This window comes from Calypte anna, chromosome 8 (genome assembly GCF_003957555.1).
Source record: "Calypte anna isolate BGI_N300 chromosome 8, bCalAnn1_v1.p, whole genome shotgun sequence".
Classification (NCBI taxonomy): Eukaryota; Metazoa; Chordata; class Aves; order Apodiformes; family Trochilidae; genus Calypte; species Calypte anna.
The window spans coordinates 30,329,881-30,348,102 of NC_044254.1; the positions used below are offsets into that span (position 1 = coordinate 30,329,881).

Here is an 18,222-nt window from a genome sequence, read left to right on the forward strand (position 1 = left end):
AAGCACCACACAATTTAGACAGAAGTAGGAGGGTGGGATATATTGTGGCAGTGCAGAACCGTGTTTCCTACAGTTGAGGAAAACCTCACTTACAGAATTCCCCCAGTAGGAAATGCATAATGCAGGTGTAATTTCTCATGGGTGTATTTCTGCAGGAAGGATACTGACTTCTTTAAGTGTATAAATGAATAGGTCAAAAAATAGAGAGGAATAAAAGAGTAAATTTGTACAACCCCCAGAGGCAGGCAGTAGGTGGAAATGGTAGGCTGTCAGCGTGCATCTGGCTGCGTTTATTCTAGCTGTTAAGTCTAACAGGAATATTTAAACTCGTGAAGAGCAGCTAACACAACACTGAAAGCACCCGAATACAGAGCAGTGCTCTCCCGTTGCCTTTCTCCTTACTTCCACAAGGCAAAACAAAAATGAAAGAGGTCCTGGAGGACAGTGAATGGAAGTTGCCAGCTCTGGAGAAATGAAAGCCCGCTTCTCCCGGGCATTCAGAATGAGTGGCTTGAGAGGTGCTAGAGACCAGGACAAGTTTCAAAGTGACAGCATTTAAGTACATTAAACTTGACAGGGAAAATAGGTAAGAAATTTTAAGACAGCGTGGAAGTATTGATTCTCTTTTCAGCTGGCGCTGTCCCAAAGGACTTCAGAAATTTTCTCCCTGTGAGAGTCTCTCTTAAAAAAAAATCCATAAAGAATGTCTCCTTATTAAAAAACACCAGCTATTAGCTCAGGTTGCTGGGACTAAATCTGCAAAGTTTAGTGGGTGAAGTGCTGCAGCAACCAGCTGTGGGGCCATGAGGGAAAGGGTGGGTGTCTGTGAAAGGAGCAATAACACCTTACAAGACAGAACAGCCAGGGGAGAACAGAGGGGCTGAGGGGAGCCAAGGGGGTGAGGAGACCCAAGGGGGTGAGGAGACCCAAGAGGGTGAGGAGATTGGAGCTGAGAAAAGCCAAGGAGCTGAGGATAGCGGAGGTGGTGAGGATAGCGGGGGGCTGAGGAAAGCCAAGGGGCTGAGGAGAATGGAGGGGCTGAGGAGAATGGAGCTGAGGATAGTGGGGAGCTGAGGATAACAGGGGGCTAAGGATAGCGGGGGGCTGAGGAGAGCCAAGGAGCTGAGGATAGTAGAGGGGCTGAGGGGAGTGGAGGGGCTGAGGACAGTGGGGGGCTGAGGATAACGGGGAGCTAAGGGGAGCCAAGGGTCTGAGGAGAGCAGGGAGCTGAGGAAAGCCATGGGGCTGAAGATAGCGGAGGGGGTGAGGATAGCGGGAAGCTGAGAATCGCCGAGGGGCTGAGAGGAGCAGAGGGGCTGAGGATAGTGGGGAACTGAGGATAACGGGGAGCTAAGGGGAGCCAAGGGGAGCCAAGGGTCTGAGGAGAGCGGGCAGCTGAGGAGAGCCATGGGGCTGAAGATAGCGGAGGGGGTGAGGATAGCGGGAAGCTGAGAATCGCCAAGGGGCTGAGAGGAGCAGAGGGGCTGAGGATAGTGGGGGACTGAGGATAACGGGGAGCTAAGGGGAGCCAAGGGGCTGAGGAGAGCGGGGAGCTGAGGAAAGCCATGGGGCTGAGGATAGCGGAAGGGGTGAGGATAGCAGGGAGCTGAAGATCGCTGAGGGGCTGAGAGGAGCAGAGAGGCTGAGGATAGTGGGGAGTTGAGGATAACGGGGAGCTAAGGGGAGCCAAGGGTCTGAGGAGAGCGGGCAGCTGAGGAAAGCCATGGGGCTGAAGATAGCGGAGGGGGTGAGGATAGCGGGAAGCTGAGAATCGCCAAGGGGCTGAGGATAGTGGGGGGCTGAGGATAGCAGGGAGCTAAGGGGAGCCAAGGGTCTGAGGAGAGCAGGGAGCTGAGGAAAGCCATGGGGCTGAGGATAGCGGAGGAGCTGAGGATAGCTGGGGGCTGAGGAAAGCCAAGGGGCTGAGGGGAGCAGAGGGGCTGAGGATAGAGGGGAGCTGAGGATAACGGGGAGCTAAGGGGAGCTGAGGATCGCCGAGGGGCTGAGGGGAGCGGAGGGGCTGAGGCGGGAAGCGCGTGCGACTGAGGCGATGCCCCTTTCGCGCCTCCCTGTAGCCCTACAGCGCCCCCTGTGGGCCGGTCCGTGCCGCTGCCCCTCGCTCAGCCAATAGGAGGCGAGTCCCAGGTCCCGGCCCCGCCCCTTCAGGCCCCGCCCCCGCGGTGCCCCTGAGGGAGGAGCGGCGGTTCCTGAGGTAGCGGTGGCGGCAGCGACATCGCGGCCATGGAAGGTGGCGGTGCTGAGGGCTTCCTGCCTCCTTTCCCTCATTTCGCCACGCAAGCCATCCACGCCGGGCAAGAACCCGAACAATGGCGGTCGGCTGCCATGGTGCCGCCCATCTCTCTTTCCACCACCTTCAAGCAGCAGGGCCCCGGGCAGCACACGGTGAGTAGGGGCCGATGGCGGAGCAGGGGTTGTCCCCTTGTCCCAAACGGGCCGGAACTCTGCCTTGGACCCCCGAGGTGCCCCGGAGCCCCCGGAGCGGGCGAACGCCCGCTCCGGGGGCTCCGGGGCACCTCGGGGGTCAGGGGAGGTGGCGAGAAGGGGAGGGGGTTCCTTTGTTTTGTGTAAATATTCCCCCTCCTGAAAAATCCCCTAAATATCTTTTTTTCCTTGGTGGAAGAGAGGGTTTTTTCCCTCAGCGGTCTGAGTTTTAGGGTGATTTTTAGTGGTAAAGAATAAATGTTATTTGTGGCACAGATTGTGCTTTGATTCTCCTTCCAGACTGAATGAAAGTTTGTTTTGGGTTTTGGGTTTTTTTTTTTTGTGTGTGTGTGGATGTGTTGTAGAAATTGCTGGGAGACTTTGAGCTATCATTTAGTTTGGGATGGCTACCTGGGAGGAAATGCTACAAATTCACATCTCTTGCCCAGGTTCTCCTTCCAAAAAGTTCATTAATACATGCACGAGTATTTTCCTTAAACTTCAGTCACAGAGAAGCTGTTGGAATGTGGCACTTGGTCTGCCTGCATGCCAGGGAGACTTTCTGAGCTGCCAAGGACTTGTGTTGGGTACCCCATAGCATCTTTCAAGCAGAGCATTGTGGAGAAGGGACGTGTTCTTCCAGATAACAACCTGAGAGAGAGTGGGCTGTCTCAGCCCCAAGGCCTTTTCTCCAACAGAAATAGACCAGAGGTCCTGGATGGATTGTACAAAACTTTCTCAGTGCTCTTTCTGAAGTTCTGTTGTTTGTTTCTTGCTTTCACAATAGGGTTATGAATACAGCCGGAGTGGAAACCCTACCCGGAATTGCCTGGAGAAGGCTGTGGCAGTGCTGGATGGAGCTAAGTACTGTAAGCAGTTCATCTGTCCCTCAAGCAGGTTATCAGCATGTGTGTCTCTGCCAGCCTCACACCTCAGGGAGCATGGGCACTGCACTGGCAGCAGCAGTTGTGCCACAGCAAGGCTCCCACAGCCTCTGCTTACGTGCAAGGGCTGCTCCGTGGTGGGAAAAGAGCCCCACAATTCTCCTCTAGGAAAGACCAGTTCAGTCATGGGCTTTCTGTCATGCTTCCTCCTGCTGCTTTTGATGCCTGAGCCAAAGGGAACCCGTGGTGGTGCAGCAGCAGTGCCTGCAGCAGGCAGATGCTGTTCCCAGGCTCTGTGGCCAGTGCTCATCCTGGGTCCCACCCGTTGGAAAATCACCAGACTGCTGCTTTTCCTGGATCCACTTAGTGAGGGAGAGAGCCTGAGGGAGAGTGACACAACAGGTTCCTTTTCAAAGCAAAGTGAGGGGAGGGCAGGCAAGTCTGACAAGGTTGTAGCACAGCAAAATACACTCTGCTGCCACTTATTCTTTTCTGTTTCAGGTTTATCTTATGCTTCTGGCTTAGCTGCTACTGTGAATATTACTCACCTGCTAAAGGCAGGGGATGCAATTATCTGCATGGATGATGTCTATGGAGGTATGTAAAGCTCAGGGCTGGTTTTGATCTTAGTTATGCAAATGGTTACATGTGCTGATTCCTGATTCTCATGAACCTTCTGAATTTCCCACACAGGACCTTACTGTTCTTTAAAGCCTTTGCACCTCATGAGAACACAGAACACTCCTGTCTGGTTTTTGATGATAGAAATGCAAACACCAAAAGGTTTTGTAGCACAACATGGGGCTTTAAAAAATCCCCTTCATTAGTAATACGTGCTTGAATGAGGGTAAAATAGCAGCATCCTAGCTAGGTACATCCTACCTGCTAGGTACATCTGCAGAGCTGCCACTGGCCAGTATGTCTGCAACCCCTTCATTCTTCCTTGAGATACTGGGAGCTCCTTATCTCCCAAATCTCTGCTTTCTCCTCTACAAGGCTGTGCTCTTCTGGCCATTCTGGTTGTCTTTCCTGCTCATGCACACTGGTCCTTTGGCAGAGAGAATAGAATAAATAGCTTCTTGTAGAAATAAAAGCCTTTTCTTAATAAAAAAATCATTCAGATGTATGGTTCAGCACAGAGAATTGCATCCTGCCCCTGCCATGACTTTGTGGGTAGGTGGCAAACTGCTGACCTGCAGGAGTGAGCAAATGTTGAATAACCTTGGCAGGAAGAGCTAATGACTTCATTTTCAATCCATGCAGGGCTGCCAGGCAGCCAGTATGGTGCACATCTAGTGATCAACTGGTTGCTGCTGGTGTCTTCTTTTCATCTTTCCAATGGAGTCCTGCAAGGACAGCAAAGAAGGAAAGAATGACTACATATTTATTTCATGGAATGATAAGAGAGACAGTAGCTGGAATCGTCCCTTTGATTTTTCTTCTCCCAGATCCTCAGTTAAGCTCATTAAATAGAAAAAAAAAAGAGTTTAAAAATATGTGGTGAAAAATGTTTCTAAAGGTGGGGTGGAGGAAGGAGGATACAAGAACTGGAACTGCTGGCTTGTGCATGGCAAAGGGCTGGAGGGAGGATCAGAGGCAGGCAAACTAAAAGGGGTCTATTTAATTTTCTGGTTAAAAAAGCCCCAAATGAACTATTAATTGAAAGTATTTAATGCATTTCATATTCCTATTATTACTTTTCCACTAGGTTTAAAACTACAGCCCATCTTTAAACATTTTAGAAAAAAAAAATACTCATATGCCATTTATGGTGTACAGCACAGACCTGTACCCTCCTGACACTCTGTGGTGTAGAAGAGCCTGGAGATCAGTGAGGGAAGGTTAAGGAAGGTGTTCCATTTTGTGTCTCTGATTTTTTGCTTGGTTTGTTGTTTCTGGTTCTTTTTAGGCACAAACAGATACTTCAGGCAAGTAGCTATGAAAATGGGTTTGGATGTAGTTTTTGTTGACTGCACAAAAATGGAATGCCTGGAAGCTGCAATTACACCAAAAACCAAGGTAGGGGAGAACAAAATTGCTGAACTTACTTGTTTGATGTCATTCAATAATTTTTGTTCTTGCACTCGTGGTGCTGGGTGTGTGTGTCAAGCTGCAGGGGTGGCCTCTGCAAGGACAGCTTGGGGCAAATTAAAAATGTTATTGAAAACATTTTAAGGGCAAGAAACACCATAAGGAGGGAGGGGAGGAGGGAAAAGATGAAAAACAACATCAGGAACACCAGGGTCAGAGGTGCTCCATGGCACTGGAGCAGAAAATCCACTGCTCCACTGGAAGGTAATTCATCTGGAAAAGGCTTACAAGCTTTTGGGTGTGAAGACTTTGTTCTGGCTGTGCCAGGCCTTCTGCAGCTGTGATACACTTAAGTTTTCAAAAGCTTTGACATCCTTCCCATCCATCAGTTGTTTTTGGGGTGAATATTCCCTCTCTCTCTTTCTTCAGCAGGGACATTTCCTTCTTCCCACTGCAAACCTGCATGGGAAGCTGACCTTTAAAAGCACTTGTGACTGAGATGTGTATCCTCACTGTAAAAATCACTGATAAAATCTCTGATACTGATGTGTTGTGAATTCCTGCAGCTCGTTTGGGTTGAAACACCCACAAACCCCACACTGAAGGTCATTGACATCAAGGCCTGTGCAGATGTAGTACACAAGCATAAAGATGTTCTTCTCGTGGTAGACAACACTTTCATGTCTGCATATTTCCAGGTAAGCACTGTATTTGCTTGCAGTACCCCATCATTTCAGGGCCCTTGGTGATGCTTTTTTTTTTTTTTTAATGGAAGCACCACCAAGGAGCTGTAGTTCAGAGCTGAGCATGGGGAAATTACCTGTTCTGTTCCTAAACACAGCCCATGTGCTGCTGCTGCTGCTGTTGCCATCAGCAGAGTTGGTAGGCAGAGTCTCTTAGAGCTGGCCACATCCTGGTGTGATACTAGCAGAACCAACGTGACTCAGCAGTTAATTAAACACACAATCAAGGGGGGAATGGCTTCTCTGTCATCCAGAAATCATAGTTTTTAGTTTTCACCAATGGAAGTCATAACAGGAATGTTAAAAGTGCCCTGTTTTCTGACTTGGAGCTTTTTATACCAATTCATTTGTATTTACTGTTTACAGTCTGTTCTGAACCACTTGATATTCTAAAAAAACTCAATGGAAGACAAAGTTAAGCCAAGGAAAGTGGGTTACCTCTTTCTTTAAGACAGCTCAAGTTGCCTTTGTCTTCAATACCTGGGTCTACACCTTCTACATGTGGTGTAGAAGTTTGTAAATTTGATCTCATCAGCTGGTTTAACTCCTGCTTTTATAGCTAGAATACCTGAAGTGAAGACAATTTCTTAAGTTCTAAAAAGCTTCAGAATAATGAACTTCAGAGTCTTGATCAGTTTAACATGGGCTAGAAATATTCATGTGTATGTCCAGGAGACCAAGCTAACCAACCCCTTGTGTTTTAGGTCTAAAGTAAGACTTCTCTGTGAGTGCAAAAGGCACTTTGTTTGTATTATGTTATAAGATCTTTATAAAGCTTTCCAGAAGGTGGTAATGTTTAGCTAAAGCAACATTTGACTTTGTCTTCTACACCCCAGAGGCTGGTGATTATTACCCCCTCCCAGCAATACCCATTACTTTGGAAAAGAAGTGTGAAAGAAGCAAAGTGAGCATCTGGATGTAGGAGCTAGCTAATGGATCTTTTATTGGCCTGGTGTTAAAAGAAACTAACTTGTAATTATTAATTCTAGTAAACATAATAGATTATGTCTTTAAACCCCTCCAGTCTGCTGCTGATAGGCTGTACTAAGCTCATGGTTTTCCAGTGATATATATATACATATATATATAGATAGATAGCAATATTGAATGTCAAAGGCACTGGTGTTTGTGTCCTGGCTGCACCTTGGGAGTGCAAATTTTCCATCTCCCTGGAAAAGACATCTGTGTTCAGTTTGACAGCAGCAGGGTTTTATTCCAAATCTGCTTGCTTTGTTACCTTTTAACACAGGATACTCTTCAGTGGTTATGTTGTGAGTGAAGTCCTTTACTCAGTGACTGATTAGAGAAAACCCTATTGTTCTTTATTTACTGCTTCACCTTAAAAAGGCCTCAGGGGGTTAGGGAGGAGAGACCTGCCAAACAAAACACTTGGCACTTCCTCAGGTTTTCAGCTTTCCTTGCAGTGCAGTTCTTTTTATTGTGCTCATCTTGAATCCAGAGTTTTCTGTGCTATTGTTTTTGTCACTCACTCATTCTCAGGCTGTTGTGTTTAAAATGCTAAGTTTTGTCCTAAGTTTTTGTGGGATTTGTTTGGTTTGGGTTTTTTTTTTTTTGTTTCTTCACACATTGTTACTCTCTGTGTTGGATCACAGCTTTTCTGGGTGGCCTGAAATGAAGCAGAGTGCACACCAGCTCTAATCAGAGCTCCTGTTTCCATTTCCTTTCAGCGTCCACTGTCTCTGGGGGCTGATATTTGTATGTACTCTGCCACCAAATACATGAACGGTAAGGGGGGGAGCTCAGCACACCTCAGGCTGCCTCTTCCAAAGCCATGCTGCCATTTCCAAAAGCTAATGTGGTTTTTAGATGCTCATTTTCTTGGATGGACCATTAGGGGAGATGGACTATGGAATAGGCCCTTAGTCTTCATAATGCTCCTAAACTGTCCCTGGGAGAAGGAATATTGAACCTGACTTCAGGTAACAGACCTGCAGGTGTTCATAAGCCAGGCTGGCTCTAATTGAGTAGGACAAAGCCAGTGGCTTCAGGAGAAGGTGGCTGACAAATTAGCTGAAGGTTCAAAGGAGGTTTGATAGGGCTGTGTTGTTTCCCAGTCATCATCCCAGGTCTGGAGCTGAGGTGGCTGTGCTGTAACCACACATCCCTGGTGCTCTGGGGAGAGGTGGAATTTTTCTGGCTGGGGTTCACTCTCAGTAAGGCAGCAGCCTGGTGCTGCTCCCCAGGACAGCCCAGATTCCTGAGCCATGTCCTGCTTCCCAGCACTGAGAGGCTTGGGAAGTGTCTGGGGACATGCCTGCAGCACAGGGCAGAGCACACAGCTGACCAGAGCTTTAGGAGAAGCTGGAATCTGCCTCAGGATTCCTGTGCTGCACAAAATTCCCGTGCTGCATCTCATCAAACTGGGGCTGTGTCAGCACCAAGACTGAGAAAATGGGGGGTTGTGGCAGAACCCTGGGGAGGATGGGGTGGCTGATCCTGTTCTTGTCTTCTTGACTTTTCAGGGCATAGTGATGTTGTGATGGGACTGGTTTCAGTAAACTGTGAGGAACTCTACCAGAGGCTCAAATTCTTACAAAACTGTAAGTGGCCAATGTAGGGAATACCCTGACTGAATCAAGTGTGGAATCAATCCAGAGGTGTAGCTCAGGAACTGAATGTGCAGAGGAGTGAATCACTGGAGGGAAGGCAGTCACACAGGTGCAGCAAACCTGAGTGCTCTTCCCTGGTGACAGGGGCTGTGGGCAGAGGCAGGAGATGTGGCACATCTCCCACAGTCTCTCTTTAGGTTATAGTTAAGACTTTGGCAGAAAGAGCACCACCATTTCCTATGTTCACTTGATGTTCTGTATGAAGAGGCATAAATGCATTTAAATTATGCATTATTTAACTTGTGTCAGGTACATCTGTGGGGTTTTAACTCATTCACACATCAGAAGACATGTCTAATGGGGAATTTTCATACATAGGTTGATTTTTGACAATTTTACTGCCTTTTAATTGTAATAAATAAATTTCTGTGTAGCATTCTATCTGCCCTCTGCCTACAGCAGGAGCAAAGGCCTGTTATGTCTAATAAATGTAATCCTTGTTAATGCAGCTCATAAATTGGCTTCCTACCTGTGTGAGGTGAGGAAGAAAGATTGCATCAGGTGTCTTTCCACTTATCTTGTTCTAATCCTAGGAATTTTTTAAATTTGGACTGTTATTTAAAAACAGCAACCCCCACCACAAAGGCTTTACCTTCATGTGAGATTGATTTTGTTTCCATCTCTGTAGCTCTTGGAGCTGTTCCCTCTCCCTTTGACTGTTACATGTGTAACCGGGGGCTGAAGACGCTGCAGATCCGGATGAAACAGCACTTCCACAACGCCCTGGCTGCTGCTCGGTTCCTGGAGTCTGATTCCCGGGTGGAGAAAGTCATTTTCCCAGGTGGGCTGGCAAAGCTTCAGAGCTGGTGACACCCAGGAAGGAGGCCACGCCTGGGGACTGTCCCACTGCGTGTCCCTCTGCAGCCTTGGCAGCTGGTGGCCTTTGCTCTTTGAAGTGCTCATGAACTGCACACACTTCTCCCAACTCCAGGCTTGCCTTCCCACCCCCAGCATGAGCTGTTCAAGAGGCAGTGCACAGGCTGCCCCGGGATGGTGACTTTCTACATTAAAGGAGGACTGGAACACGCTGCCACATTTCTCAAGAGTTTAAAGGTAAATGGAAGTAAATATGCACAAATGCAAATTAGGCAGGAGCTTGGAGGGGCCCGAGGCCCTGCTTCTGGGGTTGATGCTGGAAGGAGGAAGGAATGAAGTGGTTTTTTCTCGGGGCCAGGAGACTTTTTCTGCTTGTAAGCTGCTGAAGTCTTTGGGGTGTAACCATCTGTAAATGATAGATTCTTTGTAAATGGGAGGCTAATGAGAGGGAAGAAAAGGGGATGCCTCAGCTCCTTTGAAGTATTTGTTTACACGGTAGGGTGGAGTATAGCCAGGCAAGCCCCAGCCCTGAGGAGCCTGCATACCAGCCTTTTGTACAAATTTTGGAAGCAGAGAGGCTGTGGCTGGTGTAATACTGTTGTGATATTTCAGAGCACCCCTCAGGAGAAAAAGGCATTGAGAAATGACATGAATCATGAAGCAAGGAGGGAGTCCCTCCATCTGGGGAATAGTACTCTCTTTATTTTACTTAGACCATAGGCTTTTGCTTTTGTCTTTGCAATATATTAATTCTGCTGTGCTCTTTCATGTGTTTGCTGGTCTTGATCTCTGATTAATTTGCATCCTGCAAATCTTGGGGTTTTGCTGTTTTGTTCTGTAGGAAAACAAATCAGTAAGAATTGGCTGAGGCAAATCAGAACTTCCCTTCCCTTCCCTTCCCTTCCCTTCCCTTCCCTTCCCCCTTCCCTTCCCTTCCCTTCTTCCCTTCCCTTCCCTTCCCTTCCCTTCCCTTCCCTTCCCTTCCCTTCCCTTCCCTTCCTTCCCTTCCCTTCCCTTCCCTTCCCTTCCCTTCCCTTCCCTTCCCTTCCTTCCCTTCCCTTCCTTCCCTTCCCTTCCCTTCCCTTCCCTTCCCTTCCCTTCCCTTCCTTCCTTCCCTTCCCTTCCCTTCCCTTCCCTTCCCTTCCCTTCCCTTCCCTTCCCACTTACTCGCTAATCTCATAAACTAAGGTTTACCCAGTCACCATCCCTTTACAAGAGGGAGAGAGAAAGAGAGCATTTAATCCTAGGATAGGAGATGTACCAGCTTTGGTAAAAAGAAAAGCAGAGTAGGGTTCTGATTCACTTCAGCCCTTTGACTCATAACCATCAGTTTGTCACCAGGTTGGATACAGAAGTAAAGCCATTTCCTTAAACCAGGCTGAGAAAAGGATTCCTTGATTGATAGGTGGAGCTGTATTTTTTAAAAAAGGCAAAAAATAGATCAATATGGGCAACCAGGGCTGGAGAAACAAGCTGAGTCCAGAACAAGTTTTCCTCTAGAGGGAAAGCCCTGGTGCTGCCCAGGCAGAACCAGATCCCTCGTGTTGGGCATTTTATTTTCCTTCTGCTCTTCTTCCTTTGCTGCACATGCATTGCCCTGTAGGAACTCCTCAGTTATATTTGCTCTTTTAGGCACATTTTACTCTCAGTTTCACATCAGTGTCTCTTTTTAGAGCTTTTTTTAGGACAAGACTGTTCCAGATTTTAATAACTCTTACCTGTTTGTTACCTGTACCCTTTTTTCCTTAATCACAGCTAATACCTTTCATAATATGAAAATTATTATAGAAAAAAATAGAAAACCCAAACAAACCACTAGGTTTTCCTTTTCCCTTACCTGCCTCTTTCTATCCATTCATAACCTTACAGTTAACTTCTGTTTATTTTATCCCCCAGGTTTTTACACTGGCTGAGAGTCTGGGAGGCTATGAGAGCCTAGCAGAGCATCCGTAAGTCATTCTTCATCTCAAAAGTCTGAAAAAGCTGCAGAGCAACAACAACACCAAAAAGTTTCTGATGTATTTTTATGGGAGTTCTGAAATTTTTTCAGTGCAGAAAGCCAAGACATTTTGCATATAACAGCAATTCAAGCAGTGTGTTATGTGGCACAAAACTACCAGTGGCTGCTGCAGAAATGAGTGCCACTTCTGTGAGTGTTAGAGGGCAGTGATGGAAGCATTTCCACCCTTCCTGCTTTTAGCTGGGAGGCTGAGGCACAGTTTGTCTCTGTGCTAAGGAATCCAAGAACTCCAAGTCTGTTGGGGTGAGCAGCATGGGGCAGAGCTGCTGAGGCTGCTGAGGGAAGGGCTCTGCCATGCTGCCTGCAGGCACCAGAGGGCACGTTCAGTCTGCTGCACCAACCTGCTGATCTCTGCACAGCTGCTCTGTTTGGTGGGGATGTCCAGGTTAAAAGGCTGAAAATAGGATTTTTGTGGTGTTAGATTATTTTCCTTCAAACCAATTCACTTTTCAATGAGGTACAGTGAAAGTTATGGTTAATGTTGTGTGCTAAATAATTTCATTAACTCAGAATAATGGCAAATCTTCAAACACTCAGCAGCTGACAGGTAATGGCCAACTGGTGGATATCAAGGGGAAACAGCTTCTTACCTATACCCTCCCTAGCTGGAGAGGATAAACTCTTCAATGTAAGTGGTAGAGTTTGACAAGCAGAAGTTAACAAGAAATCTGGAGATTTTATACTGGACATTGTGTGCTATAGCTGTTTATCCCCATTCTTGAAGCAGAGCTTTTAGATACTATTGTTGGAAAAACAAATCTGGATGGAAGAGGAATAGTGTTTGTTTGTGGGTTTTTTTTCCCCTTTTTGATTTCTGAATTGTCAGGTACCCACTTTTTGTTCATAATTTGTATCTTCACTGAAAGGCTGAGAGACTTCTCTGCCGTTCACAGGTTTTACAGTGACTGATGATGAGATTTCTTTCCAGCTGTGGGTTAACCAGCAGGTGGTACACAAAAGGTGTAAAACCTTCACAGCATTTTAAGGGAGGCTGCCAGGAAACAAATCGTTTGGTCTTTACTGGTGAAAGTAAAAACTTCTTAGAAAAAAGGCACTTGGTTCCCTCCAGGGCCATCATGACTCACGCCTCGGTGCCTAAAGAGGACAGAGAAGCTCTGGGCATCACTGACACCTTGATTCGCCTCTCGGTTGGTCTGGAGGATGAAGAAGATTTGGTGGGAGACCTGGATCAAGCTCTGACAGCTGCGGTCAGTGGGTTCTCACCTTGGTGCTGTCACTCTGAAAATAATGTCCCCTCCCTGCACTTCTCACGAGGCTCTCTGCTGGCAGCTTGTGCCAGGGGAGGTTTAGGTTGGAGCTGGGGAAGAATTTCTCCCTGGAAAGGGTTGTCAGGGCCTGGCCCAGGCTGCCCAGGGCAGGGCTGGAGTCCCCATCATCCCTGGAGGGGTTTCAGAGCCCTGGGGATGTGGGGATGAGGGACATGGGGCAGGGGTGGCCTTGGCACTGCTGGGGGAAGGGTTGGACTCAGTGATCCCAAAGCTCTTTCCCAACCCAAATGGTTCAATGATTAGAATAATTAGGTAATCCTGTTTCCTTTGTAAGCACTGCTTATACTCCTCTACCCACTGCTCCCTATTTCAAATAATAGATTAAAATTAGGCTCCCTTCCCAGGTGTCCTGTTTCCTGCTATGGAACTTCACTCCTGGAATGTCCAAGGAATCATGTGTTTCCTTCTTCCCTTCTCCCAGCTTGTACTTCTGTACTGCAGGAGCACAATAAATTTCATTGGTTTATCTGTTGGATTTCTTTGAGTGGGAATTCTGCAGATTTGGTGACTGCTCTGCAGTCCTTGCGACACCAAGGACAGAGTTCACCATCTTTGGACGACCTTGAGCCAGTTCCAGGTCACTGTCTGAGGCAGAACCAGTTTCAGCACTACCCCTCTGCATCCCTGCAGGCACCTGCATTCCCCCAAAAGAACTAAAACATTTAAAATGTTTGGAATAGAGTTTTGTCTCTGTGTGACAGAACGTGGTGGCTCTGGTGAGTGTAGTGGGAATTTGAGTGCTGCAGCAGTTGTAGCAGCTCTGTAGTGGTTTGATGTACTGTATGAAATTCTTCTGTCCTTCTGTTTTTCACTCTTGTTTTGGTGACTGAGGTATTCCTGTATGCCAGCACAGAGCATGAAGATGAGCTAGTGCTAAAGTGTATTGTATTGATGAAAAGCAAAAAAAAAAGGTTGATGTGTGCTGGAGGTGCACAGCATAATGCTCTCTCCTTTTCCCTTCTCGTGGCAGTTTGCAGGCTAGTGTGATGCTGAGCACTGGAACTGGAAACTGAAGGTTGAAATGGCTGAAGAAGATGACAAGGAAAGTGGAATTGCTCATGATTTGCCTTTGGGAATCGCAACCCCTTCAATCCAACACTGGCTCCCTGGGGAGCTCTCTGCCTGCTGTTACATTTCTGCTGCAGTCTGGCTGTGCCTGGACTGTGCAGGGTGGCAGGCAGCCTGTGTCCCCCCATGGGGCTGCTGTGTTTCCTCTGGATTTGGAATTTCTGTTGTCAGTAAGTTGTGCTGGAGAGCAGCCCTGATGCACACTCAGGAATATTATCCCAGTTCTCCCAGAGATCAGTTTCTCACTTGTCACCAGGGTGTTAGGTCACCAGGGCTGGGTTCTGTTACTGCTCTGCAGGAGGCACACTTGATTCTTCTCAACTCTTCCAATTCACCAGTCCAACTTAAAATGGATTTGCCTTCGATTATTATTTTTTTAATTAGGCTGTCAGTGTGGCTTAACACTTTTTCACCTGCTGATATCTTGTGGAGTGTTGAAAATGAAGCAAAAGCCAATACCTTCTTAGCAACGGCAACTTTCTAAATAGGGTTCTTTCACTTAAAAAAATCGTGTCATGTTAATTGTGGTAACAATTTGATTTACATCTTGATTTGGAATAATTTTAATTAAAACATGCTTTGAATTTCCCTGATGCATTACTTGGGTTTGACCTTTTTGTATGCTACTTGCATTCCAAATCAGGTGATGAAATAACCCTGGATTTGTTTAAATTTTCCTGTGGGAAAATGATGTTTTTACTTATGTCAAGCAGCCCAGCATAGCCCTGACCACAGGCAGAGCTCTGAACAGGTAAAGACTGTGAGTTGTTATAATTAAATTTAAGACTTGTGCTTTCTACAGTGGGGCAATACAGTGTTTTGGGGTGAGCTAGGGAGTGCAGGATAGTCCTATCACCCTGGGCAGGCACTGTGCCTTCTGGGCAGCAAACAACTGAGCCTATTGGCACACAAACAGAGTACTCTTGATTATCTGGAGTGATTAAATAGAGATTAATTATTGGGATGAAGGCATGCCTGGCTGACTAATTTGCATTGCCCAACACATCATAAAAGGCTGTGCCAAGTGAATAAGCTGCTACAGGGGATGTGGGCTGGTGGGTGGGATGGAAATGAGGAGCTCCTGTGATTTTTGTACAAGGCCACAACTGGTGAGGAAGAGCCTCCAAGGCATGGTGGTTGTGTTGTGGGAGCTGGGACCTCCCTGCTCGTCTCCAAACCACCTTCTGTGTTCATCTCTCTCATGGTTATGGCTCCAAGGTTTTGCTGACTGAATATCTGACTGCATGTCTGTCTTCCCAGTCCAGATAGTTCTGTGGTGTCCCATGATGTAAGGAGTGAGGAACAGAGGCAGTTGCAGAAAGGGTAAGATGAGGACTTGCCGGTGCCTGTGAGGAGTTGGTGAGGAGATGGGAACGTGCTGGGGACTGTCTGCACCCTTAGGTGGCAGTGGTGGGCTGGAAACTGGGAGGTGAGCAGCTTGAAACGTACCCCATCCCAGCTGATCAGGAACCAGGAGTTAAATTTTTTTCATTACTCTTTATTCATCTGCATATCCCTGATAGATGTTTCCAAATTAGATCACTAATGTCACAATAAGAGTCCACTGAGGAGCTGCCTGGGCTGGGCTCCTCCTGGCTGGGTGGAGCAGGAACAGCCAAGCCTTGGGGCTTAGAACTAGACAAGGTAACACCAAGCAGTCCTGGGGCATCCCGTGCTGATGGGCTGGGTCCTGCTGTCCCAGTATGACCTATGGCCTTGAAATGGCTCATTCTGGTGGACCAGAGGCTGAGTTGACCCCTTCTTCAGCCTTGCTCCAGCTCTGGAAGCATTTATCTTCTTGCAATCAAGTTCTAAGTGCTGTATGTAAAACAGCTTTGCAATCAGGAAACCCTTCCTTCTGCTGGGGTTTGCACACCTCTAGCACACCAACAGGAGGGCTCTGCTGGGCATGGACCCCTCCTGAGGGAAGGTCCTGCTGAGATCTGAGCCTGAGGGAGGTTCCAGGGACACTGCAGCTGAGGGCAGGTCAGGGAGGTTGCTGGGTGTTGTGTGGAACAGTTTGGGTTGGGGTTTAGTTCTTTTCCCTCAGAATGGTGGTAAGTGGTTACAGGAGGTCAGCAGCTGGCAGGAGCCAGTCCATGGGCAGTCCCTCAGATCCAAATGGTTTTCCAGGAACCGTGTGGTTGCTCTGGTGTCCAGGTCCTGGCTTGGGAATTGTTGGTCTTTGGCTGCATATGAAGGGACAGGAGTGTCTGGGTTATATCAGGATTATCTACCACCAAATGAATAGCTTGTCTGTGCCCTAATTCTGTGGCTGCTGCTTTCTGCAGACATGAGTTTCCTTTCTACCATTTATTTGGAGAAAGGACAGATGAAGCTGCCAGCAGCAACATTCTCAATGAATTGTTCAGTGATTTTCCTAACACACAGAATCAGCCTGGAGGTGGCCATAAGGTTTTTCTCCCCACTACTTGATGCTGGCCAGGAGCTGTCTCCTTACAGGGAGGGGTTGAATGGTAGAGGGTGAGGCTGGTGAGGTGTCCAAACTGAAGATAATCCTTTGAGATCTTCTCAAAATAATTCTTCCTATGGCTTTTCTGGAGTCACCCCCATCTGCCCCCTCTCACAGGGATGACTCCAGATCCACCACGTGTGCCACATAGCTCATTTGCTCTGAAGCTAAAAGGGTGCATCTCAGCCTTTGATTAGATTTTGCAGATGTGGATTCAGATTGCATCACACTTCAAGGGGAATTTGGTTTTAATGTGGAGGCCCAGATCACACTTGTGTGGAAGAGAGATTGCCTTTGTTTCCTGGAAAATAACTGTGTAGTGCTAAGCCCAGAAATAACACCAGTGAAGCTGTGTGTGTTCTGAGAAGCTGCAGCCTGTGAGGTGGCTTCATGGCACTGAGGAGCAGCATGTGAAGGGACCAGGGGGAGCAGGAGCAGCTGATGGAGCCAGGTCCCTCAGGGCAGGGATCCTCCTGGACTGGCTGGTGGCACCTTGGGTTTGATGGAAATCTTGAGAAGGTGCAATTGAGAAATTGTGTTTATTTCAATAGACTTTTTCACCTCTGCTGAAGGGGAGGAGGTGCTGCTCTTCACCTTCCTCTCTGTGCCCTGCCCCCAAGGTAGATGTGGTGCCCCCCCACCTCCCCAGCCAGGGGGTGTTTGGGGAGGGGACCCTGTGGGTGCCTCCATCCTGAGTCACCCAGGAGGACATCAGTGTGGGACAGGGCAAGCTCTGCCACCCCCAGGGGAGCCTTGGGGACCTTGGCTGTGTCCCCTGCCACTCCCCATGGCAGCAAGTGCTGGAGTCAGCACCTCCCACACTGCTGCCCAGCCCCAGATCCCCCCAGACTGAGGGGTTTGGGGCATTTATCAGCTACAGTCACTGTTGTAAGGGTTTGGTGAGGAGCTGTTTGCTTTGCCAGCCACAGCCCAAGCCAAGAGCTCTACCACATCAGTCAGAGGAGTTCTTAGAAACTTCCAGCTTTTACTTACAGGAAAGTGGCCGGAACTGCACTCTGCCATTTGTCAGGGCTGGATAAACTTGTGCAGGCAGAAACTGTCAGGCACTGCCCAGAATATTTTCCATTTCAGCAGACACTCACCCCTGTTGCAGATTTGCAGGCTGGACATTGCTGCCACTGCTGCCCACCAGCACAGAAATGTGAGGTGGCTGAATCAGCACCCCTGGAGGTGTTCCAGAGCTGTGTGGATGTGGTGCTGAGGGGCATGGGTTAGCTCTGGGCTCAGCAGAGTTGATATAATGGTTGGAATCAATAATCTTCCAAGGTCTGTTCCAAGCAGAATGATTTTGTGCAGCTGCTTCATCTCCTGTGCCTGCAGGTCTGTGTCAGAGCAGGAGCTGGAAGCAGCAGCTCAGCATCCTGCCTGGTCATGGATTTTGTGGTCTCAAAGATGTTCCCTCCAGCAAAGCAGATGCTCAGGAGTTGGTGTGGCTTCCCAACCATCATGGGCACATCTGCCTGAAGCACTGAACTGAGCTTGAGCCCAGGAAGTGCTTCATAATGTTTTTACCTGCTCTCCTCTACAGAGGCAGCTTTTGTTCCTCCCTTTTATTGTCTTCCACTAGGAAAATATCAATGCCTCCATGCTTGCCACCCCACCAGCTGAGTCCCTGGGACAGCAGAGCAGAGACTGACAGATTTTTCTCCCAAATTTTTCAGCTGTTTTTTTACCTCTGTAAGCATCCATGAAATTTTATTTTTCTTCTGTTGCATAAGACATTTTCCACTTATTAAGCCACATTCCTGGATTACTAAAGCAAATGGCTGCCCCCCTGCAGAGCTGGGGGCTTTTCCCTCCTCGCC

The 18,222-nt window shown here is 47.9% G+C and overlaps 1 protein-coding gene across 2 annotated transcripts; it reads left to right on the forward strand.

Annotated features, from left to right (window-relative positions):
* Window positions 1-2,091: 2,091 nt before the first annotated feature.
* CTH (cystathionine gamma-lyase) lies at window positions 2,092-14,516 on the forward strand. 2 transcript variants are annotated; one of them, XM_030455648.1, is made up of 12 exons: window positions 2,092-2,403; window positions 3,230-3,311; window positions 3,828-3,923; window positions 5,236-5,345; window positions 5,924-6,055; window positions 7,789-7,846; window positions 8,584-8,661; window positions 9,359-9,511; window positions 9,662-9,783; window positions 11,443-11,495; window positions 12,636-12,774; window positions 13,826-14,516. In XM_030455648.1, the coding sequence occupies exons 1-12, from the start codon at window positions 2,242-2,244 to the stop codon at window positions 13,835-13,837; spliced, it is 1,197 nt and encodes a 398-aa protein (XP_030311508.1). In that variant the 5' UTR covers window positions 2,092-2,241; the 3' UTR covers window positions 13,838-14,516. The 2 variants fall into 2 exon arrangements, with proteins under 2 accessions (XP_030311508.1, XP_030311509.1); XM_030455649.1 differs by lacking the exon at window positions 3,828-3,923 and having other exon boundaries at window positions 2,122-2,403.
* The last annotated feature ends 3,706 nt before the right edge of the window (window positions 14,517-18,222 follow it).